The 15465-nt window shown below is 39.5% G+C and overlaps 1 protein-coding gene across 3 annotated transcripts in view; it reads left to right on the forward strand.

Moving 5' to 3' along the window:
- WWOX (WW domain containing oxidoreductase) overlaps positions 1 to 15465 on the forward strand; it is a 605441-nt gene that overhangs the window by 129587 nt on the left and 460389 nt on the right. For 2 of the 3 annotated variants that reach the window (XM_078380482.1, XM_072980597.2), the window contains exon 6: positions 15287 to 15375. The exons of the other annotated variant lie outside the window; for it this stretch is intronic. In XM_078380482.1, the coding sequence (XP_078236608.1) occupies positions 15287 to 15375 (89 nt within the window). The remainder of the gene's footprint in view (positions 1 to 15286; positions 15376 to 15465) is intronic. 3 annotated transcript variants of the gene reach the window in all.

Raw genomic sequence — 15465 nt, forward strand, 5'->3', positions numbered from 1 at the left:
CTCCTTTCCCGGGACATGAAGCTGCAACAATATATTTTTCTTGAAACGTCCTGGGCATAAGCCTGGTCCATACATACTCAGTTTATAATAAAGTCACTGTTTCACCTGTTTGAAAAGCCTTTTTTGAGGATCAACATTTCAGCTGCTGCAGTCTGGATTTTTTCCAAATAAAAAGAAAGCACGTGGGGCCAATCATTCTCTTTCAAGATAAGCAAAATTGGTCTTTTCATAATCTGTTTGATCTGTTTGAATCTTGGGATGTTTAAGGTCAGTTGTTTCTGCATGGGGTAGGGGAGTTCATAGTAAAATAACAATGAAGCCAATGCGCAGACATACAAATAAGGAATAAATAGAAGAAAGGATGAGACTGGATTGACAAAGAATGAGAAAAGGAGGAGTAAAAATCAGTACTGCAGTGGAAGACAGGAGGGCCTGGAGTGCTCTGGTCCATGGGGTCACGAAGAGTCGGACACAACTAAATAACAACAACGGACAAAAAAGAGAGGAAAATGCGAGGGAAATTGTTTCTAAAACATGAGTGGTGAGAGATTCTGTGCTAAATCATTCTTCTGTGAAAAATGGACATAAAGCATACTTGCTAATGTTTTAATTTTTGTTGATATAGTTTGTCTTGTTGTGACATTTTGACAAAGAATTTCCAAGCGCCATAAAATTCCTTCCTTGCAGGCAAAAGTGAGACAAGTAACACTGTGGCGTTTTTCCCCCAACAGGGTCTCTGTAATCTGTGCCAGCTGGTTCTGAGCAAAATTTACATCCTTTCCCTTTGAAAAGCAAACACATCCACAGACAGTTGATGGTTTAAAAAGGCACAAATAAACCTTTCAGTGCTTCTGATCCCCAAAGGCCAAAGCAGCAAGCCAGCAGCATTTTGGACCATTTTCATTATTTTAAGTAATTTTCCTTATTTTTCACACATGCAAAATTATTCGCGTGCTCAGTGTCTTCTCTGGATGAAGGCACCAAAAAATACCATGACATATCACAGGGTGAGAGGGCCAGGTTTCAGTGTAAAGCAAAGTTTTTATCGCTCCTTACGGCTAGTCTTTATCCTTTTGATTCTTGTTCAAAGGAGGGTTTTGTGCGTGTGTGCACGCCATTCCCTGATCGGCTGTCATTACTCTTTTCAAATCTAGCAAAGTATATTGTCCAAAGACCAGAAGGAGAAAGGGGTATAATTAGTATTTTTCACTGGGCTGAATAGAATACTCAGCCAGGTGTAGAGCAGTCTGGAATGGTATTTATGAATGAATGTCATTATTTTGACAGAATGATGAATTAACATGCTCTTAGTCAACTCCGTTATGGGGATTGTTGTGTGGTCTGGTCAGTCCTGATCCCTGTGGTTTATGATAGGATCAGATGGAAATTGTGCCTATCATTCATTAAAGAGATAACATAACGTGTGTTGGTAAAATGGATGGAATCTATAACATGTTATTCAGCATTCTGATAATAAACACATATTTAAGATTTATATTTTGGTAGAGACTATTCATTACTAATCAATTCTCTGTCAACAGATTTCAGGGTGGGATACAATCAGTAAAATCACTTGAAAACAGTCTAAAATGTTTCCAATATTTAAGAACAACTTGAACCACAAAAGAAAACAAAGCTAGCAGATTGATAGTTTGGAAACTAAGCCAAAAACCCCAAAATACTTGGATGAAGAGCCAGGTTTTAAACTGATACTCAGATAAGGAAATAGTTGATGCTGGTCAATTGTCCAAGAGTTTGGAGTGGGAAATTTTGCAACTTTGCATGTTCTTTGGAGTTTGTTTGACTAGAACAGACTTTTCTGTCAATCTATCCAGCACTAACCAAACATTCCTTCCTGTCTCCAAATTCAAAGAGAGCCCCGCCTCTCTGCTGAGTATTCCTTTCCCTCTCAGAAGGCCACAGGGGGTGTCCACGGGTGGAAGAGCATCGTCCAGCAACCCGCACTGCAAAAGCACGTGGAAGAACACACGTGGGTCAGAACATCCTTTAGGGGGACCTGGAGGCAATGCTGCCAGGTTCTCAAGGCCTTCAACATCCCACATGATGATGATCATGATGATGATGATGATGTTGAGAGGAGGCAGTCTTCAAGTGTGTGTGGGTTCAGGGATTGCAAGAGCACAGAAGGCATTCAAACAGCCCCAAATTTGTACAGGTTGCAACCTTTCGGTTGAATTTTATAACTACCATGCTTATTGCTTTTACACACACACACACACACACACACACACACACACACACACACACACACAGACACACACACACACACACACACACACACACACACACACACGTTCATGTACTGTGTTGGCGAATATTTCTATGTCACTTAGAACTAAAGATGTCACAGAAATTAAAAGCAGTAATAAAACTTCTGATAAACAACATACGCCAAATTAAATAAAGTATTTGTGCTGTCCATGGAATGGACATGGTCATTTGAATGACACAGCGCCTGCATAAACAGGTAAACAGGGGCTTGCTTGATTATTGAGGCATGTTTCTGGGTGGACATCCTGTTGTGAGAGGGGGCTACCCATTCCCCATCACTTCTCATTTGACCCACGTGGAAGACATGGATGCACAAATGGGAAAAAGGGAGGGGTGTTATTAAAACCCACATCTTCTTGATTTGAGAGGACGAAGTCTTAATGTTGCAACCCGGGAAGCTTGGACTCTTATTTAGATTGAATGTTTTTGAAATAACATTTGGAAACCCCTTCTATTTATTTGTTTGGCTCCCGGGCACGGGGAAACAGGGTGCACCGACCTTAGCCGAATACTTATTCCTGTCTTCAGAGAAACAATAAATTGTGTTGTTGCCACACAAGTGAATATATATCAGCTGAACGGCAGCATAAAGAGAAACATGAAACAGAGCTGATCTGTAATAGCGTCCAAAAAAGAGAACAGACTATCACAAAAACCCAAATTAATGACAAATGTATTTATTTTGGGGTGAGCTGGGAACCTATTTAGAAAAAAAGAGAGACGAAAACAAAAATAGGTTAAATCGTTCAAGAGCGGTCTTATCCCAGTACACATTCCTGCATGTTTTTTTTTTAAACCACAGAGAACCATGAGCAGTTTAATGTCACTTACCAAATGCAAGGAGTCTGAGAGTACATTTTGCTTATATGGAACCTGTTTATTTTTCTATTTTCTCTTTAAAAAAAAAATGGGGGGGGGGAGAGGATCTTTGGGACATGTTGTCTCCCATAAGGAACTGCATTTCATTTACTGGAATTATAACACAGTCTGTGGGTACTTTTTTTGGCTGGAGAGGTGATTGGGGAAGGGTAAATGGGAAAGCAGAGGGTGGTAGCGCACATAAGAGAGTGGAAATTGAAATTGGTAGGGTATAATGCTACTTCGCTATAAGCCATGTTACCTGAATGCCGCATTCTGCCACGTCAGCAGTTTTTAGCAGCTTTAACTTTACCAATGCCCTTGATGAGGTGCAGAGTTGTCAGTATTCTCGTAAAATTTCCTCAGCAATCGCTTCTTCTGTTCTCTTTATTTCCTTAAGTGAACATCTGTCTAATTGTTCACCTCCATTGCTTTAGTGCTTTCCTCATGCTTTCTCTGTTTCCAGACAATAAACTTTATTTTCTTCATAAGAATTCAGTCTACGCAAGGGTATTAGGCAGCTTGTTTGCACCTTTTAATTTCTGGAATGTTTCCAGGAAGACTTTTCTGCCGGAGTGCCAGTGGGTTCATCTGTGAATCATGCAACACAGCGCAAGCACTGGGTTCAGGCTTGCTTAGAAAAAAAAAAAGCCTTACCTTCTGTTTATAAACATCTGTCTGGAAAATATTTCCGATGTACTCAGCTTTCCTTTTCCTTTTCTTAAATCTTTGTAAATGTGGATGTATGAGATAACACTCATAAAAGAATTCTACATTCTAATAATTGTAAAAAGGAACAGTTAATGCTCGGGGGTGGGGGGTGGGGGGGTTTACAGATATTTGCTACCATAAGCCGGTATGGACTGTTTGCAAAGAGAGTGAGTTATGATGAATCAAGGATTGTGCCATTCAGTCCTGCTTTGTTGTGTAGTCATTAAGTCATGTCCGACTCTTTGTGACCCCATGGACCAGAGCACACCAGGCCCTCCTGTCTTCCACTGCCTCCCAGAGTTGGGTCAAATTCATGTTGGTTGATTCGCAGACACTGTCCAGCCATCTCATCCTCGGTCGTCCCCTTCTCCTCTTGCCTTCACATTTTCCCAACATCAGGGTCTTTTCCAGGGAGTCTTCTCTTCTCATGAGATGGCCAAAGGATTGGAGCCTCGGCTTCAGGATCTTTTGGGTCACAAGTGAACGTGAAACCTTAATGCAGATGTGCTGTCGAAATTGATTCTTCCTAAGTGAAACATACAGTATAGCTACTGATGTGGAGGAAGCTGAACTCCCCAAAAGAGTAGTACGTATATTTGTAGAATTGAAAGATCAGAGAATTGTGGAGCAGGAAGGGGACCCCTTAGTCATCAAGTCCAACATCTTTCGAAAGCATGAAATCGAGAGCTAAAGTGTCCCTGGCAAGTGGTTATCTAATCTGTTTAAAGGCCTTGAGGGGAGGAGAGTCCTCCACCCACCAACGCAGCCCAACAGCAGTGTAAAAAAGTCAAGGTAGACCTCCCTTGTTTTTTTTAAAAAATAAGTGTTCAGAATTACCGCCTGGAACTCAACATCTCAGTTCTGGCTAGAAACTGATGTTATTCTTTTTGTCCAACTCTGGATGTGTCATTTGACATTCATGTCTTGTTTTGAAGGTCATACCATAAGAACATGTGCAGATAGGAAGGGTCAAGGGAAATATTATGGCAAGAAACATTGTTTGACATTGGCTCATTTCAAGAAAATCAAGTTTAGAATAGACCATGTTTTTGCTGGGATAATAGCAATTTTGTGTGCACTGAATATCAGTAGGAGGGGGCTTTACAACCTAATGTGATTGACACTAACTTGCTTGATAAAATTCTTTTCACACCTCTATCCTTTGAGGCAAGCCCCAACCTCTCTTCCTATTTGTTTGCTTGCTTGCTTCCTTCCCCCCCCCCCCCACATACTTCAATGGATATGTAGAGTCTTCCATGTGCTGGAGACTTGATTCCTCTCTCTTTTTCTTCTTCTGACTGTAACTACAGCGAGTAACCGTAAGTAAAGATACCTTTTTCTACTTAAATGTTTATCTAGTGACTTTCTCATACAAAGTGCAAGTTTGTGTTCAAAAGAAACCAAGAAGGGGATGCTAAATCTCTCCATGTTTCTATCTTGTTTTCTGCCTCATACTCTGCTAACTAAAAGGAATAACCAAAAATCCCCAATAGTTTCCAGGGTTTGGATGAAATTACAGGCTTGGGTTAATAAAAGACAGGAGTGCAAACTTCAGATTCCTCTTTCCATATGCTTTGGAGAAAAAGAAGAGAGGAAAAGCATGACCACTGGATGTGTTTTCTGCATTTTTCCTTGCTGTTGCTTGAGCTTTAGTCAGCCTGGCGAAACTCATTGTGAAAGGTTTTATTTCATAATCTAGCCGCCTAGAATGGTCGGAATGACTAGATAGACGGGGTATAAATAAATAAATAAATAAATAAATAAATAAACAAACAAATAAATAATCTAAAAAAGGAAGAGGGATGTTTGTTCTGTACGGTTCTGTATGAGAAATCCTATTACACTGATGGGAGTGTAAAAATTAACCACCTTCTGAAATGGGTCTGGAATTTGTATAGTGCAATCTTTAATCATGCAAAGGCTCATCTTTCTTATTGTGCTCCATGTCTGCATTATCCAGCCTAGAAACCCAATGATCATATATTGATGGGCCAACCGAGTATTCTGTAATATTTATTACATGTGATATAACATAGAGTTTTTAAAGCAATACTGTTTCTCCATCTAAACCTAGCTTCCGGCAGGGCAGTCTGCCCAGAACATCTCTGATCTTACAGTTATTACTTTGTGTCATATATTATCTTGTGTTCCCCCCCCCCCAATGCATCCACCCTTGCAACAAATAAATCTTTGGGCCTCCTTGAAAGGGAAAAAAGAGATTGTGGTTACTGTATAATAAACGTAAACCACTTGTCATGACTGCAGCTGACATTTATCAGCCTATTTGTGGATTCTCTTGCTCCGTGTGTGTATAATACAGAGCATAATTTGTCACTTTGTAAATACATTCCAGCCTAAATCCCTGCCAGCATCTGTTAGAGTTGGAAGGATTAATGCGCAGCGCAGCGTATGGTTTTGCTTTCAGGCAGCAACAGTACTTATGATCGTGAATCTTGGGAGAAAGAGGTGGGGGGCCCTTTTCATATTTTTGTTAACCATTTCCCTCTTCTTATCCATACTTGTCATTCACACAAGTGATATATTCACTGTCTCTATGTATTCTATACCAGCTGCAAGCATAGCTCCTACATCCACATGGACATAGAACACTTTATATCTTAGCAAATTCCACCAGAACAGCATGTCTGTATTCATGTCACCCAAGTGGTAGAGAATCTACATTTAATGTTTATTAAAATGTTTATTAGACTGAACCAAAATTTATTCTGAATCAGTTAAAGGATATGTCTGATGGAGGCTATGAAACTGGAATCACATGTCTGCTATACACTTCCGTAATCAGAATGTATGGACTGCCTTTTTAATTTATTTTTCAGAGTTGTAGCTGTGTTAGTCTGTGCAAGCATTTTAAGAAGAAATACAAAACAAAATAAACAAGGTGCTGTGGCACTTTAAAGACGAACTGCTAGATTTCAGTGTAAGCTTTCGTGAAACATGGCCCACTTCATCAGAAATAGGAGCTGGGATACAGAGACTGCATGGGAAAACATTCACTAAGATACAGTGGTATTTGGTTGCATTTCAAATCTAGGAATGATTTATGACCCATGTAATAATGTGAAGAATGGCAGATTTTACCTGTAAGCCTTGTTCTGAAAAAATGAATCTGATAGTTGTGAAGGAAAATAACAATAGATGACAACATTATTATTATATTTGTTAATAATTTGAAAAGCCTTGGCTTATTTTTAATCCATTGATATGGGTATCCAACATGTGTATAGGTTTTATCTCTGCTGTTATCTCTGGATTTCTGTTCTGTAGTTTTTCTTCTCTAGAATAGCAGATTTCATATCCTGTGAAGAGTGTCCTGGTAGACTGTAGTGGTCTGAGACAGGTTTCTGTGTATTGTGATTTCTGATATCAGATTTATATCTGTTAATTCTTTTGCATACAGATTGTCCTGTTTGTATTATTTAGTGTGCAGAGGCACACTCTTGGCCAAAGATGGCATAGTTCACATTAGCTGAGGAATAAAGGTTCTCTTGATGTTCTGCGTGGCATTGTTGGGTTCTGTAATAGTGCTGCTAGACACCATCACTCTTTTAATATAGTTAAGTCCTCTATACATTTATTGATATCTTCTACTGTAAAAATGTACAGTGGTACCTTGACTTAGGAACTTAATCCGTATTGGGACTGCATTCTTAAGTTGAAACGTTCTTAAGTCAAAGCACCATTTCCCATAGGAATGCATTGAGAACCATTTAATCCGTATCTGCTGTTTTTTGTTCTTAAGTCGAGGCGCTGTTCTTAAGTAGAAGCATTAGTTCCCATAGGATTTACCGCTACTGCATTTACCGCTGGGGGGGGTGTGAGATTTATTTTCTTCTTTTGACCTAAGATGAACTTAGGTCAAAAAAAGGGCAGGAAAGTTCCCCCCCCTCTCTTTTTTGGTTCTTAACTCGAGGCTCCTTTTTCAAGTCGAAGCAACTTTTTGCAAACGGAGCCATTCTTAACTCGAATCGTTCATAGGTAGGGATGTTCTCAAGTCGAGGTACCACTGTATTCAGTTTTTAGCAAACATATGGGGAGGTAGAGAGTTATTTTATTGTTTTAATTGTTTGGAAGGGTTTTTTAAATATATGTAGATATGTTTATCTAAGATATATTGTTGGTAATTGTAACTGGAGGTGATATTGCCAAAATGATTAAACAACAATAAACTGGAAGCCAATTTTATAATTTTTATATTTTTTTTCTTTCTGGTGTTGTGTGCCCAGAGGGATAAAGAATAGTTTTTTCCTTCCCTTTTCGTTTTATGAGCTTAATTTAAGTACAATTAAAAGTGCTAGTAAAACACATCAGATTTCCTTAAGAGTAGTAGGGTACCTCTACTTCCTCGCGATGCTGACTCTTTTGACTGTATCCTAATAAAAGCTTGTGAAATATTCCAGGAACAAGCATTCACATTTTGGCCATTCGTAATTTCAATCAAAAACATTCACTCATAATCTTTGTGTGTTTGTCCAGTGCTGTTCCTCCTTCTTTTCCCTTACTGAAGAACATTCATCTTTACTGGGGAGGACTGAAGAATAAAACTGTCTCCATGTAGAGATGTCCTTGACTGTACTTTTCTGTTTTAGGAGATACGTTTTTTTCCCCTTACAACTGCCCTTACTGGGCAGTTGAACTTATTATAACTCAAAAGATTTTCAGAACAACATTTGTGATGGGTACCATTTTTATCACCCATTTATTTTCACCTGTCCATTAAAGAGTATGGTGTATGAGTATGCATGCATATATACTACTTAAAAATGAGAGAATGTTGTGACATTATATCCCTATAAAAATGATATATAGGGACATAACACCACTGTGCAAAGGTGGTGACTGGAAGTTTCATCTTCCCATTAAAAAAAAAATTAAAATTGCTGATCTATTTAAATTTCCTTGTAAAGAAGAACTGTTACAAGATTAGTGGTGTTTTTTAAAAAAGATCTGTTCACAGCAATTTACATTCTTGCTAGAATGATGGAGTCTAGAAGGGTGTCCCCATTATTTAAGGAGAAAGAGAGCAGGAGCATCACATTATAGACACAGGCCAATATTGTGTTCAGTATTTTCACATAGAGAGCTGTGCTGATCTGACAAGGCATCGGTTATGTGCTTGGCAGCACACCACCCTTTAGATCACCTTAGCAGCTTTTGCAAATGGAGCTTCATGTATGCATAACTGTTGAACAGGATCTTGGCCCCAGAGCACAGCAATGTTCTCCTTGACATTTAGTCCAATCGTATCTGACTCTAGCGCATGGTGCTCATTCCCGTCTCCAAGTCATAAAGCCAGCATTTGTCTGAAGACAAATTGTCTGAAGAAAACACTGTTACCTTCCCATCGAGGTAGTACCTATTTATCTACTCGCATTTTTACATGCTTTCAGCTCACTCCGTCACATGGATTCGATCTTACGACTGCTGGTCTTTTGACCTGGCAGCACAGAGGCTTCTGTGGTTTAACCCACAGTGCCACCACGTCCCACAGAGCACAGTAACCTCCTACATTTAAATGACCTTTTGCTATTAGTCAGAAAATGTGTTTTAACACTGCTAAGTTGGATTAAAAAGGATGAATGACTTAAGAAAATGACATCCACTGCAAAGAACATAGTCTGTTTTTGCTTAGCAGTGACAAGTTGGGTTGTATGTTAAGTTACAAAAAAGATGGATGAGGAGTGCTAAAACTGCCAGGGTAGAGAAAACGTAATGGGATAACTCCAAAGAAAATGCACACCGTTATTTTCTGGTTGTAGCATAGAGCATACAAAGTATCCCTGGACCTCTGTCCAGATGTCCAGCCTTTAATGTCCGGCTTCATATATCTTTGTGTCACAGAGATGATATGGTGGTAACACCCCCTTGTAAGTGCGGAGACAAGGAGCCAAAACATCACACCATAAATTCGGTATGTCTTAAAAAGAGCCTAAAGTTTGTTCTTTTGCCTCTGCCACCCACAATATACCAAGGGGGAAAGTCGTTTGAGACAAAAGAAGCTGGAATCTGCTGTCAGAAGAAAAGAAAAAGAATGTTTTTGAGCTTCCTCTACAGGCACAAAAAGTGGTCCCTTTTGGTCCCATCCAGAATATGCATGCTTGAAGCTGTCCATAGGAACTGGAAGACAGGAAATAGAGTGCTGATTTCCACAGTTCAGGCTTTAGGAAAAAGGAATTAATTCCCCTTTTAGCTTACAAAGAAGAAAAAGAAAGTACTGTTTATATACTGCCCCACAGTGGTTAAAGCACTGTCTCTGGGCAGTTTACAATTTAATTTATGTAGGTCACACCTTGCCCTTCCCCTAGCAAGCTAGGTACTCAGTTTACCAACTTCAGAAGGATGGAAGGCTGAATAAACCTTTAGCCAGCTACCTGAACCCATTGGGATTGAACTCAGATCTTGAGCAGTGTCTTGACCAGCAGCACTGCAGTTTAACCACTGCCTCACCAGGCTCCTATGTGGCTTCTTCAATAGTGGCTGATTTGCCTTCTCTCTCAGCCAAGCCTCTGTAAAGGTGTCAGGAAGACAGCCAGCAAACCCCCCCCCCCAAAAAAATGGCTGCCAAGTTGTTGTTCTTAAGGGAAGCACCTTTTAAACATCCGAGATGCAAAAATGTGAAATGTCTTTTAGGAAAATAGCTGAGGCAAAGAGAAAAAGGAGAAAAAATGAGTGTAAAATTATTCCATCCACTAGGGCCCCTAATGGCCTTCCGTAAGTTATCTCAAATGCTGTAAAGGAACCTATTTTGAAAACAGACAACATATCTTCAGTTGGCCTTAAAGCTTTGCGCCATGTGATTCATTTGCTCCATTCAGTGCGCTGAAAAGTAATCTCATAGCATTCGAAATACATGCATGACTTTATAAAGCCAGCCTAACATAAATACTCTTCTGCACCAAGTGCATGCATTAGGGAGTATAATATTTACAGCCTGAAACTAGAATAAAAGCATTTCCTTTCTCTTTTTTTAAAATCCATCTTCTCTGGAGCTCATCATTACCAGCTATCACTAGACATTGTTGACTGTCATAACGCATGCATCAGAATTGCGGCGCTTTATTCTAATGGCACACCCTAGCTTGGATTTAATTTGTCTGTGCTGCGTCGTCTTTCCAGCTAGTGTCAATTCAATTTTGATTCTTATGGATTTACATACAGTAGACCTGTTAGGAAAAAAAATATCAGGGCAAAAATCTTTTCGCCTCTCCTGCAGCTCCTCTGCCGTTCAAAAGGGAATTTATTTTTGTGCAGAAGTCTGCCTTGTCCTCTCGGTTTGGCCCGTGGACCAAGCGTTAGACCTCTGGTATTTTCTTGTTTGCGCTGGAGTTGTTTCTTCTCTTCCACACAAGAAGAAATATCTGCGCTTCTTAGAGTGATTTTTGAGGTGTGAATGAAATCAAGCTTTTTAAATATCCAAAAACACATCATATTGACTACTGTGAAAAACAGAATTATGTGATAAATTATCTAACACCCACTCTCCGCCTTTTAAAGTACATTTTGCACGTTCACACACCCTCCTCAGCACTTATATAACTTATGGAGACTACGGCTTATTTATTAAGAGTCTTCAACTGTGTATAAAACTACAGCAGCCACAAGTAATGGCGTTTGCTGAAGCATTCTTTATCATGTGAATTTACCTTTCGTCATCTATTATTTATTTCAGCTCCTTTATATGCCATTATAATAAATATTATGATGGAGAAAGCTTTTATGCTTCAACTTATTGTAGTTCGCTTCCCTCCAATCCTTCAGGAAAATGTAACCACACTTTACCTATATTTAATGTAAATCATCACTTGCATTAGAATAAAAAAATCATGTGTTGAAAAAAGGCTCCTTCTTCAGTGCCGAGACATAAATGCACAATCATGTTTACTGCCAAGCTACTGTACCATGCAATGTTCATTTTTTAACAGTTTTTTAAGCTGTAAAGTGAGTACATTGCATATCATGAAGTTGCTAGCTTTCTGAGTGTTTTCACTTTCTGGTTAAACTTCTGCCTTGATAAGCATTTTTCTAAGCTTGAGTGCGAAATATTACCAATTATATTCTAAGCAGTTTTAATAGATTTGCTCTATGTAACAGAAAACATTTCTTGAATTAAATAAGAGTTATCTAGTGCCATTCGCCCCAGGAAAGAGTCTGAAGGGGGGGGGCGAACAGTTTTCTATGCTTGCATTTTGGTTACTTGATTTTCGCTGGAGATGGACGATAAGGATAATGCAAATTATGGATCTTTGGAGCAGCAACTTCCAACATTTTGTCTTATAGCCTACCAATCATTCTGTCTGAGAATCTGAGTCTCATTATAATAGAAACAAAATCCAAATTTTCAGAGAAATTCTCTCTCTCTCTCTCTCTCTCTCTCTCTCTCACACACACACACACACACACACACACACTCACTCACTCACTCACTCACACTCACACTCACTCTCACAGGTCTTTAAAAAAACAAGATCTTTCCTACAGCACACTGGTGGGTGAAAAGGTAGGTGATCAGGAGAATTACTGCAGATGCCTGTTATTTGTAAGAAGAATCGCTGCCTAAATCCATTTGTTACAGGTGGCCTTTCTCAAATGAAATAATCAATGACAACTTGCTAAATTAAGTTCCACTCATTGAGAACCAATTATATGGGATGCATTCATAATGTCATGGTAATCTAAAGACATGGTAATCTTAGATCTCACAACAGCTGAGTGTGAATATCATGCGAGCAATGAGCCATCCAGAAACCCATCTAACAGTGTCCTTATTGGAGATCTGTTGGGGAACTCCAGGCCCGTTTCGTTTTGGGATTTTGGGCACCTCCTTCCCTTTTCACCCATCAGCATCCTGAGAAAGTCAGACGAGTAGTACGACAAAGGAATCAATGACCTTAGGAGGTGGTGAGTGCTCCAACTCTGGAGGCATTCAAGAGAAAATTGGACGACCACCTGTCAGATCTGCTTTGATTTTGTTTCTTGCCTTGATCAGGGGGTTGGACTAGATGGCCTTATAGGAACCTTCCAACTAAATTATCCTGTTTACTAGGAAACTAACCAGATCTCTTCATTAGATCCAATTTTTTTGTGAGTGGAGCTGAGACTCTGATTAGTTCAAACAGTGCTTGGAGAACAAACCATAATCAGCCAGAGTGGTTCATTTTTTTTAAGCAAACCACAGGTGGAGTTCTGAGTAACAATAAACCCTTGTTAGTTAAAGTGTGGAAACCGATCTGGGCTTTTCCAAAGGAGGGCAAAAACAGGAGCTCTCGTAGAAAAGTATTATATAAAGTCAGTAAATATATAGCTATTATTCCCCTCTCGTTTTCCATTGGTTAGCTCATAATGTTGGTATTAATCCCTTTGAAATGGCTGAATTGAAGACATGTAGAAATTCACCCCGAAATGACTTAATGTTTCCAACGTTTTTATAAAAGAAGTTCCTGGCAGATTTTTCTCCATAATGTACAGGGAAATTTACAGCTTTTTTTTTTTTTTTTTTTTTGCAAAATTATGTCATATTATTAGTTGCACTTTTGGCTTCTCAAGGAATGCTGCTCAAGAAATGCTTGCTGCTAGTCTTATTGTTTCTGATAACCTTTGGTCTAGCATGCCTAAACTGCTAGAAAAGTACAAAGGAGTTTTAAATAAAGCAGCATTGATTATCCGGGCAGTGGAGAATATATTTCTATATATATCACAATTGTCCATTTATCATTTTGAATGCTTTTAGTCTACCCACAAGCACCGCTTGCTTATGTTTTTTTGCAAACAAATAATGGAGGAATCAGATCCCTCCCTCTCTCCCTCCTCCTGAAAGACACACACATCTACGCTTCATCAATGTAATCTTGCAGATGCTTCCTCTTCGCTCTTGCAGCCTGTATCAGAAACCTGCAACCTGACACCAAAAGCCAAAGCATTACCTGAGTAATAGTGTGTGGACTTGAATCACTGTTCCCAAGAGCATAGTAACTAACAGCTTGTGGTTTAGTCTGTTGAACTACTTGATGTTTTTTGACCCCTTGCTGTCCTTGTTTTGTAGCACTCTTTTTATTTTCCCCTTGGAGATGAGAAACGAGCATTAAAGCTTTGAAAAAGAGAGAGAGAAAGGGAGAAAGAGAGGGAAGATAACTCTGCTACAAGTTAATGTTGGTGGGAAGCACAGACCCATTGGTGGCCCGTATTTTTTTCTGTTGTGCACTTTTCTTCGAGCCAAATGTTGGTGGCAGCCCATGCTATGTGTTCTGTTATTGGAGCCCATATGTGCAACATGCAGCCAGTCAGCCACTTATTTCAAAACTCCACACCAAATATTTTTAATTATAACATGGAGACCCACCTAGGAGGGTCATGGCACAGTGGTTAAACTGCAGTACTGCAGCCCAAACTCTGCTTACTACCCAAGTTCAATCCCAGGTAGTTGGCTCAAGGTTCACTCAGCCTTCCATCCTTCTAAGATTGGTAAAATCAATACTCAGCTTAATATATTCGCTAGACAATGATAATCCATTCCACTGAAATCGCTGTTTAGCGATATCATCGTCTAGCGAAAAGCATTTCCCCATTGGAATGCATTGAAACCTGTTTAGTGCATTCCAATGGGGAAGAATCATGGTTGTCTAGCAAAGATCGGTCATAGGAAAACCGCTTTGCGAACCGCCGATCAGCTGTTTAAATCGCTGTCTTGCGAAGCTTAGGTCCCAAAAACACCTGTTTTGCAAGCACGGAGGGAGCTGTCAAAATCGTTGTCTAGTGAAAATTGGTTTGCGAAGCAGGGACCAAACATTGACGAACAAAATTCCCCCATAGGAATCACTGTTTTGTGAATCGCTATAGCGATTGCAAAAAGTCAATGTCTAGCAAAAACAAAAAAAACAAAAAAAAACTGTCATGCGAGGCAACTGTCTAGCGAGGCACCACTTTAATTGTTTCTATGCTTAATTTGGGATTTGCTTGGGTTATGCGACTATGTTTGTGGGAAATGTGGAGAATTATGGAACAGGGCTTAAGGAAACAAAGTTTGTTCATTCTGAGGTTATCAGATGTAAGGAGGCAGGCATCCTTTAGTCATCTGCCAAACCTTAATGGCACCTTAGTTGTACATATCACAACCAGCTCTATGTTGTAGCCTCACAAATCACGTTGCTTGGGAAGAAGCTTCTCTGATTGTCAGTCCTCTGGATCAAAAACTGCTGAGAACAATCCCTGTGTGTTTAGGAGTGCTACACAGTTAGAATACAATTGGCATGACATTCTGTGTCTCTCCAGGTAGATTTATCTTTACCGTAAGGCTCTAATGTTAAACAAGAGAATTTAAGCATGTGCTGTTGCTCATTTGGTATAACATGATACTGTGAACCAAACCTGTTGCTTTTGTTTAAATCTCCCTCTTCATGTTTTCCCATTTTAGCACAAAGCGAAGGCAGAAGCAATGACCTTAGATCTTGCATCCCTTCAGAGCATACGGGATTTTGCTGATGCTTTCATATCCAAGAATCTGTAAGTTGCCCAAAACAAGATTCAATGCATCGTCCTTCTCCTCCTCTCCCTAATAATACTACTAATACTGCTATGACTATGACTACAACT

The sequence above is a fragment of the Pogona vitticeps genome, chromosome 10 (genome assembly GCF_051106095.1).
Source record: "Pogona vitticeps strain Pit_001003342236 chromosome 10, PviZW2.1, whole genome shotgun sequence".
Taxonomy (NCBI): domain Eukaryota; kingdom Metazoa; phylum Chordata; class Lepidosauria; order Squamata; family Agamidae; genus Pogona; species Pogona vitticeps.